This window comes from Marmota marmota, unplaced genomic scaffold (assembly GCF_001458135.2).
Source record: "Marmota marmota marmota unplaced genomic scaffold, marMar, whole genome shotgun sequence".
Classification (NCBI taxonomy): domain Eukaryota; kingdom Metazoa; phylum Chordata; class Mammalia; order Rodentia; family Sciuridae; genus Marmota; species Marmota marmota.
In genome coordinates this window covers 2,028,828-2,044,123 of record NW_026000052.1, presented here as the reverse complement: position 1 = coordinate 2,044,123, position 15,296 = coordinate 2,028,828, and the positions used below count along the sequence as shown (strand labels likewise).

Genomic DNA, 15,296 nt, shown 5'->3' with positions numbered 1-15,296 from the left:
AGAGACAGCTCCTGGACACCGCCAGACCCAAGATGAGCGACCTGGACACGGAGGTGCTGCCCTTGCCGCCGCGGTACCGCTTCCGGGACCTGCTCCTGGGCGACCAGTCCTTCCAGAACGACGACAGGTAGGCCGGGGGCGGCCGGCCGCGCGGAGCTGTCCGCGGTGCTGAGCCCGCGCGCCCCCGCAGCCGCGGCGCCCTGCAACTTTCCAGGTTCCGGGACCGGGAAGTTTCGGGGCGCCGGAGAGGGGGAGTAGGTCCGGGGAGGGCCCCTGGAGCAGGGCGCGGGATGCTCGGTGCTGGGGGTCGGCCCAGAGCTCGGTCGGGGGTCCCTGGCCTCCTGGTGCCTGCCCCCAGCTCCAGCAGAGCTGCTCCGCGGAAGCCGGGGTCCAGCCGGGGCCTAGGCGCCGGGGTAGCAGCCGGCAGTCTGGCTGAGAACTAGTGTCCTCCAGACTCAGGCTGTGCTCACTTATTAATTATTCACTGGGGGACAGAGTGCAATTTCGCAGTCACACATTCAAAGTGACAATGTTCCCTCACCTTAGATTCTCTTCCGTGTGAAAAAGCAAAATGAACTTGTGTCTTTGAGGAGAGGACGGGCGGGATGGGTCCATAGGAGCGGCGCGGCTGAGGGGCTGGCAGGGAGCTGAAGGATGCTGCTTTTCCCTCCCCTGTTCCCCAAATAGCTGTCTTGGGTAAACACCCAGCACTCCAGCTCTGCCAGCCTCAGGGGAGGTGCTGTCAGCCTGCGAGCAGAGGACTGGAAGCCTCTCCTTCCAGTGTGCGCTGGGGGGCTCCGCACTCTCCTCAGGGCTCACTCACCAGCCTGGACGCAGCTTTGGTCCCCGAACAGTGCAATTGTTAAGTTAGCACATGAAGTGCTCGGAGCTGCAGATTATCAGGGCACAAACCGAGCTGTCAGAATAAGCTGCTGAGACTGCAGCAAAGGAGGAAATTGCTTTCATGAGCAGGGTCAGTGTGCAGGCGCTGTATGTCAGGAGCCCCCAGTACTTGGGGAAAGTGACTAAAAATCACATGGCCTGCTGCAGGGATGTCCTGCCAGACCATCACCCGGATCTCCAGTGGTGCTGGGTTGCATTGAACACCTAGAGCCAGAGGAGACATCGATCCCAAAGTCTTCAGCCACTTAGCAGCAAGGGGTTGAGTCCTGCAGAGGTGCTTTTGAAAGTCAGTGTTTTCCTGCCTTGTTGAACTAAGTGCTGCAGCACATAATGAACCCACCTAGAATAAATGCCTTGGACAAGAGATTAGTTTTAACTTCCTTTTGGGGCAGGAGGGATGGGCAGGTGCTGGTTCTGGTGTCCCTGACTGGGGACTCCTGCCCTCCTGGGACCCATGTGGGGAGAGTCGGGGCTTCCCCAGGCCCAATCCGTGCACTGGACATCTTGATAAGTCAGCCCCATCCCGCTGGGTGCCTGCTCTGGAAAATGGCAGACTTGGGGGACCTCCAACGTCAGATAGGAAATGGCTCTGGCTCCCCGCATGGTGCACGGGCCTCCTGACCACCAGATGGATGTCAGTGACTATGGTTGGTATTGCTGTGCCCCTCTGTCTTCACAGGAGGTGACAGAGGTTCCCCTCCTGGTCCAGGCAAAGGGAGCTGCCACTGAACCCATCCCCAAGTCCTAGACCTGTGTACGATTCTTAAATCATGGCTAACTGCGTGGAGCATGAGGTCTGCCCCGAGTGCAGTTCAGCATGTCCTCTGCATGATGTGGCCCTCACTGAGGCCAGAGCACCAGCTCCCTCAAAGGAAGCCACCCCTTGGAACCACTTCCTGTTTTTCTAAAGCTGTCTCTGTCCCATGGGGCTAGTTTGGCAACAGCTACAGGGTGGGTGTCTGGCCTTGCCCATCTCATGACCCCCAGACTCTGAAATGGTCCCCGTTTAGCCAGAGGGCCCTGAGGCAGGAAACCAGCATGGCGAGGGGGTCAAGACCTGCCCTGATGGGGGTCCCGCGGTCACCTGAGCCCCCATCTGCAGCAACACCCTCCCCACCCAGCTCTGAGCACAAATCCCAGGCCAAGGGGGAGGGTGGCTGCTTAGAGGTCCCTGAAGTGGGCCTGGTAGCCCTGATGGCCACTGCACTTGAAGTGCCTTAGCCCTCCTCTCCTCATCTGCCTTTGGCATCCCCAGAGCTGTTCCCCCACCTTGTGCACTGTCACTGATTCCTAAAACAAGGGACGGAGCTGGGGGGCACATGTGCTAGCCTACCAGGGACCCACAGGTATAGTGACAGCCAGGCCATAGTGAGGAAAGGAGACGGAAAGGCTGCTTCTCAGGATGGGAAGGGTGTGCTGACTCGAGTCTGAGGGGCCTGGGTGCCCAGAGGGGCCAGGGAGCCCACTTGCCGTACCTGCAAGAGCACAGGTGTGCAGGGGCTCTCAGGAGCTCTCCAGGGCTTTAGCAGGTAGGATTCCTGGGGCCGAGTTCTGGGGCTGCAGGCCATAGGGTGGTATGCAGAGATGGAGCAGCCAGGACCTCGGGGACCAACCAGGGTGGTGGTCTCCACCAGGAGGGTCTGGGGAAGCTCTGAGCTGCGAAAGCTCTCTCTGCCTGCCCCTGGCTCCCCCACTGTGCGCCCAGCAGGCTCTATGGGGAGAGGCCCGAGTCCTAGCAGGCTGTGGGGAGGTGGGTAGGGCTGTGGGCTTCCTCTCCGACAGGGGAGTAAAGCCATGTGCAGTGAGTCACCACTGCTGAGGCTGGCCTTGCGGGTGGGGGGTGGGAGCACAGCCACCCACACGTGGACAAGGCAGAGCCGCCAGGCCACTCTCCCCAGGTGACTGAGGGCTCTACGCAGCTCGATGAGGGGCAGGATTGAGAGCTTCCCCTTCAAGGGACTGACGTGGCCCCGGTAGACTCACTCACCAGGCCGTGTTCTGGAGCTTCCTGGGGAGCGGCACTCAGTGGAAGCTGAATGGACGCTGTGGAGCCTCTGCCCCTTCCCAGGACCCAAGAGGCAGTGTTAGGAGACCCAGGCCCGCTCCCTGTCTAGAAGCAGTCCTCCTGTATGCCCTGGAGACGTAAGTGAGCACCACAGTCCTAGGGGTACTGGCACTTGGGCTCCTTCTCCGGCAGAGTGGGTTAACAGCCCCGGAAAGGGCAGCTTGAGGGGGCAGTGGGGCAGGGCTGTAAAAAGGCCTTGGTGGCTACAGGTGTGGCTGCAGGTGGGCTCTGGGAGCCTGGGCTCCTGCTCTGTAGTGTGGACATGAGGCTTTAGCTCTGCCCTGCCCACTCAGTCTCAGGAAGAGAGGGGACGAGCTTTCCACAGGAGGCAGACAAGGGCTGCTGCACCACTGGCCCTTCTTCCAAAATGCCAGAAAAATGGAGTAGAAGAGCCAGGGGTGGATGGGCCCAGCCCATAGTGTCACCCAAGCCCCAGTGGAAGCCAGGTTAGGTCCCCCTCTGAATGCAGGCCAGGCCAGCAGTGAGAAGCACCCGCACACACACCCCCAACCCATTGAACAGACTCCATGCAGGGAAGGGGGCTTGTCCTGGGCTGGCTGGGTTGGCCTGTGTGCTGCCCCAGGCCAAGCCCCAGGAGAGATCCCCACCCCATCCCTCACCCAAGGGTCCTGGAGTGGAGCAGCCTGCTGCAGGGTGACGCCCGAGCAGGCCTGAGGGTGGACGCAGCCCCAGCAGGGCTCCAGCCTGGCATCCCGTGGTCCTCTGACAGCTGAGCATCTCGACTGGCTTCTCTGGAGGAGACGTGAAATATTCTCACATGGATGAGAAATGGGAAGGCAGGCAGGATCCAGCATGGTCAGGACAGAGCCCTGCAGGAGGCAGCTGTGGACAGACCAGCAGGCAAGGACCCAGCTCAGGGAGCAACAGTCAGTCCTCCAGGGTCTAGGTCCTCCCAGGCCAACAGAACCACAGTGGGTCAGGCCGCCCCATGGGACAGAGCCAGGCCCCTCCCCAGGGCCGAGGCCCCACCAGGGCTCCAAGCAGGACTCAAGTGAGGGTCCCTAGGGACAGCAGGCCCTCAGAACCACTCACCTATGGTTGCTAATGACTGAGCAGTTAGGAGCAGGGTGGGGAAGAACCATCCAGGGAGGCCCAGGTGAGTGGGGAGAATTAGCCCGGCTGCCTGCCAAGTGCCTGCCAAGTGCCTGCAGGAGGCCTGTCCCTTAAGTGCCCTCCCCACCCATCCCTGCCTGCCTGCCCCTCTGGGCCATCAGCCTGCCCTCCCCCACGACACCCTTCCTGATGCCTACCAGCATCCGCCCTCCCCGTGGCCCCGCCCATCTTCTACCAGAGCAGGGCCGCAGGGCCTCCCTGGAAAGAGCTCTGTTCAGGCTTCCTCCCCTGGGCAGCCCCTTAAGGACGGCAGCCAGCTATCTGGACCTCAGAATGGGCCCTAGGCTCCCCAAAGGTCACCAGCTCAAGTTTGCTGTTGTTATTTTTTTTTAATTTTTTCTAATGTTGTATTTTTATTACCTTTATTTTATTATTTATTTATTTTTATGCGGAGCTGAGGATCGAACCCAGGGCCTCACCTGTGCTGGGCAAGCGCTCTGCCACTGAGCCACACCCCCAGCCCCACTGGCCACAGTTTTACCTGAAGGCCACGGCAGCTCTGTGGGGGATGTGGGTCACATCAGCTGTCTTTTGAGGGTGCTTTGGGGATGCTGGGGGTGGACTGGGCTGTACCTGTACCCTATGCCCCTTCTGGGGGTGCCTGGTGAGCCAGCTGGTCCCTGGGTTCCCACAAGAGAAGTACCTGTGTCAGGCATGGCCAGGGCTTGGAAACCGAGGAGCCTAAAGGAGAGGACACAGCCAGGCCTGGCTGGGGTGGGGGTGGGGCCAGCTGAGCATCCAGGAGGACTGTGGTGGGTTTAGGGCAGTGGAAGCCCGAGGAGGAGGCCGGGAGCTTCTGGGGGCGAGGGCAGAGGGAGGTAAGGACAGGCAGATGGGGAGGCATTTCCTCCTGGACTAGGGACCCCATGGGGACTGGACATCCACCCCCACAGCACTCTGGGCTGAGCTGCCCGGAACTCACATGTGCAGTGAGGGGATTTCACATGGACCAGTGGACGAGAGTCAGGAGCTGTCACAGCAGAGGACAGCCACATGTGTGATGGTGACCCACCTGTGCCAGCCAGACTCCAGGGCAGGACCAGCAGTCCCAGGTAGCCCTGGAGCAGGCCGAGTGTCCCTGCCCCTAGTCCTCTTGCTGGCAGTGCCTCCCTGGCATGTGTCCACCCCAGGGCTGCTTAGCTCAGGGAAACGCCAGCTGGTGTGGTCTCCCCAGGTTGTGTTTAACCTCTGTCTGGGGCCTTCCTTTCCCTGCACAGGCCTGACTGCCAGGCCAGGCTGGGCTGGTGGTTCTGCCACAGGTCACCTCAGCCCTTCCCTTCGCCCTGCCTGGGGTGGGGCCTGTCCAGTGCAAGCTCGTAGGCCTTAGAGGATGCAGCCTGCCAGGGAGATGGTCTTGACCTGGCCAGTGGGCCCAGGGGAGGTTGGGGTGAGCTTGCAGGGGAGGGTCCACCTGTGTGGACTCCGGGAACTGGTCCAGGGTGTCATGTGTGCTCTGTCCTGCCCGCTCTCCTGGATACCCTTTGTCTGCTGCCTGCATAATGGAACCAAGAAAGGACAGATCTGGACTGTTCTATGTGCTCTCAGGTGTCCTGAGTGAGACACGTGTCACCTGTCCCAGCCACTGCCTGGATCCAGCCTGATATGCCCTCCCCATCAGCTGGGTGTGGGGCTGGGACTCCCCCTGGGGGTCCTTAGCAGGAAGCAGAGCCTCAGAGATAGGCCCTGAGTCAGGGTGGACAACAGAAGGCCAGCTGGCCTTCCTGTGGAGGTGTGGCCTTCAGAGCAGTTCACACCTTCCTGCTGCCTCACATGAACTCCAAGGCTTGGGCCACTGCTCCTCCCCAGGAGGCCAGGAGTGAGCAGAAGGACAAGGGCCAAGGTCACAGAGACAGCAGGAGGAAGTGGGCACTGGGTGCGTGCGCGTGCAGCCGAGCAGGGCATCTCCTGGGGCCTGTCTTCACTGAGGTAGGATGTTGGCCTCCGCGTGATCCCATGTTAGTGTCTCCACCACAAGAAATGAGAAACGCCTCTGGCTCCCCACACCCAGGCCCTAGGGCACCCTGAAACGCTGAGAGGGCAAGGTAGGTGTTCCTCCTTGAGGAGTAGGTGTGCTGCTCCTCGGGAGCTAGAGGAGGAAGCCAGGCACATGGCTTCCTCCCCTAGCCCACACCCCAGAGACTCACAGGCATGACTCAAAATCAGATTCTTCCCAGATTAATTATAAAGCAGAACCCAGATGCCCAGCAAGGGGGAGCCAGCATCCCCCAAGGCACAGAGACCCGTGGTCATCTGGCTGTCAGAAGGTGATTTCCATGAGCTTCCTATGGTGTGACCACACGTTCCAGGCTGGTGCATGCAGCACAGGAACAGGGAGGGTCACGTTAGGGCTTCTTCTGCTCAGGCCTCCACCACAGAACAGGGGGAGTGGGTTCCGCTGCAAGTATTCACTGGGCACAGCCCTGAAGGCAGGGAGTCCAGAGCAGGTGCCCGCAGTCCAGAGACCTCTCCTCGCAGTGTTCAGGGGGCGGGGGGCAGGGCAGGCTGATCTCCTTCCCAGGGTGCTGGTCCCATTCCAAGGCCCACCTCAGGACCACATCTAACCCCATTCTAATCCCATCACCTTGCTTGCCATGCCACAACTACTTGAACTTGGGTTTCCACTGGATCCTGGAGAGAACCTCTTGTGTGCAGCACCCCCAGCAGTCATCAGGAGCCCCCCACCCCACATGCTGGCCTTTAATTAGCTATACATACAAAGATAGGACTCCAAGACTTCTTCAGACAGCAGCTGATTGGGAGGATAACAGGCAGACACTCAGGTGGACCTTGCTCAAGCCACACGGCCAGGAGCTGCTGAGCTGGACTGGCAAGCACCAGCTGTTCCCTCAATTTTGGACTTCCAGCCCAAGAATGGGAAAGAACAGATCCCTGTTGTTTGAAGGCACTTAAGCATGGTGCATTGTTGTCTGGGCAACAGGCACCACACCTCCTGTCAGAGTGCACAGGTGTGTCGGGGGACCTGGAGGTCCAGCACCTGCCCCTGCTCGGGTTACCAGTGAGGTCCCAGCACAGGGCTGGGGAGGCGGCTGTGCCATGCCCTGTGCAGGCTCTCACAGCTCTTGTTGGGTTGGGGTTCTCAGCCAGCTCTGGGGGGGGGCGTCTGCTAATAATATGCCCGATCCTTGGGTGGGCTGTTTTCCTGGGTGGCCCTAAATTGACTGGAGACCTGCTGGGAAGTGGAAGCTCCAGAGGCCCACTCTCCCAGCAGCCCTGGAGCTGGACAAGGAGAGGGGACATCCCGTGCTGGAGGAGGGGACAGAGCAGGCGTCAGCAGGAGGCTCCCTCACAGGAGCGATGGCCGAGGGCCACCACCTCAGGAGCAGCCTGAAGCATGGGGATGGCACAGGGTGGAGGGACCCTACCTCCTCCCTGACGCCCCCCATGAGAGCCCAGGAGGGAGGCCACTCTGCAGCCAAGGGGAGGGCCCATCCCTTGAGCACCCCGACCCCAGGGCCTGCAAGGGGCGAGGAGAGGCGTGGGTTTGGGGGAGGGGACAGGAAGGGCAGCATGTCCCAGCTGGTGGGGAGGGGTAGTGGAAGGAGCTGCAGAGAGGCTGAGGACAGATGTGGGACCCCAGCTTCCTTCCACAGCTCTGTGCTGGGCGGGACTGGCTGACCAGCCCCTCCAGAGCAGGCCCCAACCTGGCAGGGCCCCAGGAGCCCTCCCTGGGTCTCAGGTCCCTCTAGACACCTGAGACAGGAGTCCCCATAGAAGCAGAGCTGGCTGGCCCTGGGAAGGCTGTGGGTTGAGGGTCTGAGCCCCGGAGCTCCCCCTACCCAGGCTCCATTGCTCCAGATGTGGGCAGGGCCACACCCCAAACCCCAGGCCTGTGGAGGCTCGGTCCCAGCTCCACCTCTCTGTCCCTATCCACACTTCCACCCCATCCTCCGTGGGCCCCTCAGTGAGTGCCACCCTCAGGGACTGTTGGAAGACAAAGTGATGTCACCCCAGAAGGCAGAGCTCTCCTGCATGCTGGACCCTTCAGGACCCTGGTCAGCCTCCAGAGGCCTGGCCCCCGCCCCAATGCTGGAACTAATTCTCCCCCTCCCCAGGAGTTTTCTGGCTGTTCTGCAGGGGCCTCTTCCTGCATGATTGACCAGGACCCAGAGGGGCCCAGCTGTGGGGAGGAAGCCCAGTCCTGTGTCCCCTCAAGAGGACCCTACCGAGCCGGGCAGTGATGTAATACCCCTGGAGGGAGGTGCGGCATCAGGCTCAGGCAGCACCCCCTCCACACCCCACCCTCTCTCCTCATACCCAGCCCTACAATGTGGGTGCTACCCCACACCCAGCCTCTCACATCCAGCTGGACCCTCTGGAGTGGATGTGGGGTCTGCCTGGGACTCCCCGCAGGCCACTGGGTTTAACTCTCACATTGCCCATGTCCTGATCCCTAGAACCTGATGCTGTGACCTTGTATGACCTTGAAGGTGTGATTTAGTGAAGCCTCTTGAGGTTGAGATGGGCCTGAAATGCAGTCACAGTCTCCTTACAAGAGGGCTGGGGTGGCACCGTGGTGGAAGAGAGGCAGGCAGAGATGGTCACCAGGGTGCACTGTGCAGACTTTTCCAGATGACATCATAAGGGGACCTCGGGGAAGGTGGGGCCAGTTTAACAGACAGAAGAGCAGACACAGCCACCAGAGGGGGAAGCTCTGGACCTGCACAGAGCCCTGACCAGCACACCGGGCCTCCAGCCGATTGGGGTGTCAGTCTCCATAATCGCAGGAGCTGCTTCGCTTACCCAACTCCCCTTGGACGCCCGAGGGCCATGTATAGCCTATTGTTCTGTCCTCTGGAGAACCCTGACCAACACCAGGCTATTTTCCCCAGAGCCTGTTCCTCTGACTTCACTGTCCCTCTGGAGTGGACGCTGGTCCTGAGGCCCAGCTGGCCAGGTCTGCCTGATGTAGGTGTGAGAACCTTGCGGATGCCATTGTGACCCATGTATTGCCCATGTGTCCCCATTGGAGATGGCCAGTGGGTCCCCTGAGCAGCAACACATGTGCCTTCTCACCTCAGGGTGAGCAGGTGCTACCCAGACATCCAGGTCTCCCCGACCGTGGGTCTGAGGACACTGCTACTGAGGGTTCAGCCCTGTCTGACCACTGCCTGACCCGCCTTGCTCCTGGGCCCAGGGTGTGCCTGCCTGGTTCTGTTTCTCCCTCCACTGACTTGCCTTCATCAGAGGGCCAGGTGCACACCCATAGCACAATTCCTGCCACACCCCACCCTTTCTCTTCAATTACCAGTTCCAACGTGAGGCCAAGCTCACGGCAGCTTCTCCTGGCAACAGCAGCGGGTTTTTCTGGATTTGTCTCCCTGAGCATCACGTACTGACCCACAGAGTTACACAGACTTGCTATCTGTGGTGGCTGACAAGTGCACCCTAAGATGTCCACGAGCTAATCCTGGAAGCCCGTGAGTCTGTGAAGGTGGCAGAAGGGACTCTGCAGATGTGACTAGGTTGAGGGCCTTGACGAGGTGTGACCCACGATTCTCTGGGCAGTCAGGCCTGATGCCCTCCCAGGGAGGCAGGAGGGTCAGAGCAGAACTGGAGGGGAGACATGAGGACAGAAGCAGAGGCCAGCGAGTACAGAAGGGAAAGGGGCCCAGGTGGGTGAGCACAGGTGGACACCTGACTCTGGAAGGGGCAGACGCATGTCTCTACTGGAGGCTCAGTCCTGCTGACGCAGGTGTCAGGATTTTTTACCTCCAAGATTGGATGAGAAATGTGGGGTTTTTTTTTTTAAAGAGAGAGAGAGAGAGAATTTTAATATTTATTTTTTAGTTTTCGGCAGCAGACACAACATCTTTGTTTGTTTGTGGTGATGAGGATCGAACCCGGGCAGCACGCATGCCAGGCGAGCGCGCTACTGCTTGAGCCACATCCCCAGTCCCAGTGTGTGTTGTTTTAAGCCACTAATTTTGTGGCAATTAACCAATTGGTTATAGCAGCCAGAGGAAATGTATCCACCCTGTCTAGTGTTCCCTCTGATGCTCAGCTGTCCTTCCTTGGCCAGAGGGGGCTTTTTGCTGGCCCTTGACATGACCCCATTCCTTTCTGTAATTTCCTTACCTCTATCAAAACAGGATTCTCTGTGCCCTGGCACCTTCCCTGCTGAGATGTCTCCAAGGACTGTCCGTCCAATGGGGATAGTGTGTGGTTCACTCCCAGCTTAGAGCATCCTCATTTTGGATGACAACACCCTACACACCCCCAATGTTTGCTAATTATATTGTTCTTTTTACTCCACCAAGGTTTTAAATTGTTACAATCTGTTCTGTAACCAGACTTTGCATAATCATCTAACATTTGCTGTAAATCCACTTACATAGGTTCCTGCTGACCACACACACATTCACTGTTATTTTTCACTGTGGAGTTCCTTACTTGGGTATTTCTTTGAGGTGACTGCATTTCACCTTCAAGGTTGTTTTTCCTTCAAAAAGGGCGTCTGTGCTGGTGCCACATGTCGTGTGTTGCTCCACACTTGCGGCATCTCCCCTGTCTGTGGACGTGGGTGACAGCTTGGCTGGGTATAACAGTCCTGTGTCTGTGGACCTGGATGATATCTTGGCTGGGTACAATACTCCTCATCTCACTGTCTTCCTCCTCAGCGTTTGGTCTGCCCAGACCCTCGAGTTTAGTGCCCCCCAGGAAACCCAAAGCCAGATGGCTCTGCCCCTCCCGGGTGACCCCTTTTCCCGTCTTATACCCTTAAGAGCTCTTTCTTTGCCCTTCAATCTCAGTAGATGTAGGAGGGTCAATATCTGGGTGGTGTTTTCCTGGAACTCAGTACACAGTTCTTTGTCTGCTACATCATTATGTTTCTAAATGTTTTCTAAATTGATTTTAAATACTTAAAGCCTGTTGGAGCCTCTGCCCTGGGGCACAAGGACCCTTGAGATAGAGTCCTCCACCCTCTCTCAAGTCCCGGGTTCTATGTCTGCCTCTGCTGTGCAGAGTCATCTACTGAGGTCCTTAATTTGATTAAGGTTCTTGCTAGTCTTGACTCACTTAGTAGTAATTGGAGGGCGCCTGGCTCTCCAAAGGCCTCTGGGTCCTGCAGTCTCCTTTCCTTCCTCAGTCTGCGGAGATAACAGACTCCTCTGTCTCTCCTTTTTACTGAAACTTGCCCTCATAAGCCGACCTGGGCCGGAAGCCTGGAGGATACTTTCCCTCTGCCCTGGACGTAGGCTTTACCGATGACCAGGTTCTCTGTCCTTGAAGTCCACTTAGTCCTTTCCTCTCCTTTTTCTCTCCTTCCTTCCTTCACCCACTCTTCCTGTTCCTCCTTCCTTCTCTATTTTTTTAAACGTATCTGTTTTAAGTGTGGTAAATACACATGGCATAAAATATACCATGCAAACCAATTCCGAGAGGACATTCCGCGTGTTAAGCCTGTCTGCATGGTGCCGCGGCTGCCTCCACCATCCATCCACAGGACTCTCCCACTTTCCAAGTGAAAACTCTGTCCCATAGACACTGACTCCGCAGCCCCGGCACCCTCCATTCCACTTCCTGTCTCTGGCCTGGTGACTCGGAGTTGTCACACAGGTGGAACCCCGCAGCACAGTCCTGTGCCAGGCCCCTTTCTCAGCGCCATGTCATCAAGGCTCACCCACATTGCGCAGCTGTCGGACCCTCCTTCCTGCTTAAGGCCAAGGGATCCCCATGTGGCTGGGCCACACATTGCCCCATGGTCATCCCCCATGGTCAAGTGGGTTCTTCCACCTCCCAGCCCCTGTGTCCTCTTCCTGTTCCCTTTCCTGTGCCCCAGCCTGCGGGTGACCCCACCACCTTCCCACAGCTCCAGAGCATGGGCAAGGGCTGTGTGTCTGAGTGTCCATCTGCCCCGTTTCCTAGGATCTTGTGAAATGTCCTTGCCCATGGACCACGCCACGCAGCTGGAGATGTCCTAGGGCTCCATACTCTTTCCCCAGAGGGCAGCCTGAGGGTGTCACCTTGTTCTGGGGGTTTGCCTAGACAGCTCCCCAGCCAGATGACAGGGAAGGCCAGAACAGCCTCTGGCGGCCTCTCCCCAGGGCTGTGGGGAGAATTCTCAGGATGCTGTGGCTGTCTCAGGTTGACCTTGAGGACAGGATCAGGGAAGGGGGGTCACTGCCCACACTTCCCAACATGGCTCCCAACAGTATCTGAGGACATCTGTGACACTGGCTTGTCCTTGCCCTTATGGCTTCTGAGTATTGATCACTGCCTTTCACTGTCTGTTTATCAGCTTGGGTTTGGGAGGCTCCTGAGGCAGCGGTCACCCCTGCCCCGCTGTAGATACCACACCTGCCCACACACCTGCCTCCCACCTGAAGACGTGCCACACAGGGACCCGGCCTCCTCACCTCCTCTGGACCACCTTCTGGCTGCCCTGCTCCACAAGGCAGCCCATCTGCCCCAGAGGTTCAGCTCCTATACTGAGCAGGTAACCAGACAGTTTCTCTGCAGCTTGGCAGCCCCAGGATAGGCCTCTGGCAGGCACCCTGTGAGGGTCCAGCATGGACATCCTGATCCACCTCTGTGCTGCTCCTGTCCTCCCCATCCCAGGTGCCCCTCCTTCCTCCCCCTACCTGAGCTCGACCCTCCCCACCCAGTCTTGTGGGAAGAATGGCAGTGCCACTTCCAGAGGCGGTGTCCTCCGCCAGCTCCAGTGCCCCTCAGCCCTCCCTGCAGGGAGCTCACAGCACCTGTCTGTCTTTAACACTCATAAAGGGGCGATTGTCATCTGTTCTGGGGCTTCCAGGACATCTGCCCCATCTCCACTCCCATGCTCTGCAGACATTCTGAGGGCGCAAGATCGTCCACGCTCCAAGGACCCAGAGCCTGGGAGCCCAGTGCCCGCCCTCCCACCTCACTTGCTCCAGGCTTTGCTTCTTGCCTGTGGGTCACTCCACTGTACCCAGAGGCCAAGGAGCCAGGAATCAGCACTGGATGTGTAAGGGACTGTCTACCCTCTCCACACAGGAAACAGCCACTGGACCCTGCCGAGAGGGGACTGTCATTTCCAAGATAGACCTACTTTACCCACCCACATGGTGCAGGAACAAGTTGAGAGGTCCCCCTGCCACCTGGGACACAGGCTCCTCCACGCCTGTCACTGGTTGACACCACAAAATGTCGGTGTCCTCCTCCCAACTGTCACCTCTCTCTAGCCCTGGGATTCGGATGCCAACAGCACAGGCAGACCCCTGCACTCAGAAAACAAGAGTGGAAAGGAGAGCTCTCTGTGTGGGCAGAACAGGCTGGCCCTTGGGGACAGGCTGCCACGCATCTCTACTGCCACGCTCTGCGGATGTGGCTTGCGTGAGCCTTCCAGATGTGGCTCACTGCCATTGCTCAGGGATGCAGGGGGAACACAACACCCCAAAGCCCTGACGCCCTCTCTGCGCCCTCCCCTTGCTCCTGGGGTGCCTTGTGTGAGCACCTCTGACGTCCGCAGGCACTTTCTCTCTCTGCAGTGCTGTGTGCATGGCCCCGGGTTGTGCAGGCGCTGTGGCCTGCTTGATCTGTTTATGCACATCAGCGGTCTCATTCAACAGCATGCCCTGGGGAGACCTCCGGCCTCCCTCCTCATAGCTGCTCTGCTCCTCAGAAAGGGGCACCTCCGTCTGTGAGTGCCTCCCAGGGCGGTGGGGAACTCCTCCTGCTTGTTCCCCTCAGGCCGACGGGAGCCCAGGTTTGAGCCTTTTTTTGCTTGGTTTCCATGTGATCTGGGCCTGGGGCAGGTGTTGAAGAGCCAGGATGCGGGTCCCCTGTGGGAGTAGCCCTGTGCCTCAGCTTCCCTACGGCGAAGCTGACCTCGATGGCATTGTTAAGAAACAGGCTGCTCCCTGCCAGGCCGAGGCTGGCACTTCACCCACCCTTCCTCTCTGGGTGCTCCTTCCCTGTGACGTGAGCCCTGGGGTTCTTGTGTTTTTGCAGAGTATGTGCATGGAGACCCATGAAATCGGGGACAGATGGTCAGCCAAGGGGATTCAGGGTGAGGGGGTGGTGCAGGCCATTTCATGAGGGCTCCTGGTGAGTGTGGGTGGGCCAGGCCACCCCCACTCAGGTTGGTACTACCTGAAGAACTGAAGCCCACTTCTCTACCATAAATCTCCTGTATGCTCCCTGATTGCTGGCACTCACAGTCGGGCCCAGCAAGCAGGAGCTCCTGGCCTGGGGTGTGGGCTGCTCAGGAGGGCCCAGGAGCCCAGGAGAGCCCCTCCACCTGGGTCTGGCAGGTGTGACTCTGAGAGCTCCCACGCCAAGCTGGACTTGGGGCAAGCCAGACCTCCCAGCACCAATACCTGCAGAGTTACCTGCCTGGGCAAGTCATCTGGAGCCCTGTCTGTGAGACGGAGGAGCTAGAAAAGCCACACAGCATGGCCACACAGAGCCTCTCTGATCAGCTGGTCCTGGGTCCAGATCTTTGCTCCGCTCCTTCCTGCTCCTGGGGAAGTCACTTCCTCCTTCAGTCTTTCCACATCAAAAAATGGATAAGAATCTGTGTCCCTGGCAGGTCGTCCTTGTGTTTGGTGAGGTGGGCCTCACACGCCCCAGAAGGACGTCAAGAGCTCCACGTGGGCATGCCCAGCACCCACTGTGGCGTGGGGGCCAACAGCCGAGTGCCCCTGAGATGTGCCCTGACAGCTCTGGAGGTGGAAAGAAGGGAAAGGAGGACCCTGAGTGCCCACGGGAGACACCAGCAGTTTCCCACCTGGTGAGGGAGCTGGAGCCAGGAACTGAAGGATGGGTACAGCTCTGGGCTGGCCGATCTGGGCATTAGACTGAGCTTTCAGGACCCCTGGAGGGTCGAGATGTGGGCACAGGACCAACCAGGATGCCTAGCTCCCCTCTCCAGTACTCCTGTTCCCCAGGTACCTGGCCAAGGGCCCAGGTCTCAGCTGCAGGGTTCCTCCTTCCCAGCACGGACAGTCACCACCACCACTTCTGGGGAAGGCTGAGCCCCGGGACTGGGTCTTCCTTGGGGGCGTGCTGGTGGGGACGGAGCCTGGGAGCCCTCCCCGTCCTGCCCCCCCCCGCCGGACCGTTCCACTGTGGCGCGCGGGGGCGGGTGCGGAGCGTGATGGTTGCGCCCGGCGCCGCCCCCGCCGCCGCCTCCCGCGCCGAGCGCTCCCGCAGGATGGCGCGGGCCAAGCTGCCGCGCTCGCCGTCCGAG

The 15,296-nt window shown here is 59.3% G+C and overlaps 1 protein-coding gene across 5 annotated transcripts in view; it reads left to right on the top strand.

The window, feature by feature from the left end:
- The first annotated feature begins 13 nt into the window (after positions 1 to 13).
- Kcnt1 (potassium sodium-activated channel subfamily T member 1) overlaps positions 14 to 15,296 on the top strand; it is a 56,529-nt gene continuing 41,246 nt past the window's right edge. For all 5 annotated transcript variants that reach the window (XM_048813348.1, XM_048813346.1, XM_048813347.1 and 2 more), the window contains exon 1: positions 14 to 127. In XM_048813348.1, the coding sequence (XP_048669305.1) occupies positions 33 to 127 (95 nt within the window). In that variant the 5' untranslated portion in view covers positions 14 to 32. The remainder of the gene's footprint in view (positions 128 to 15,296) is intronic.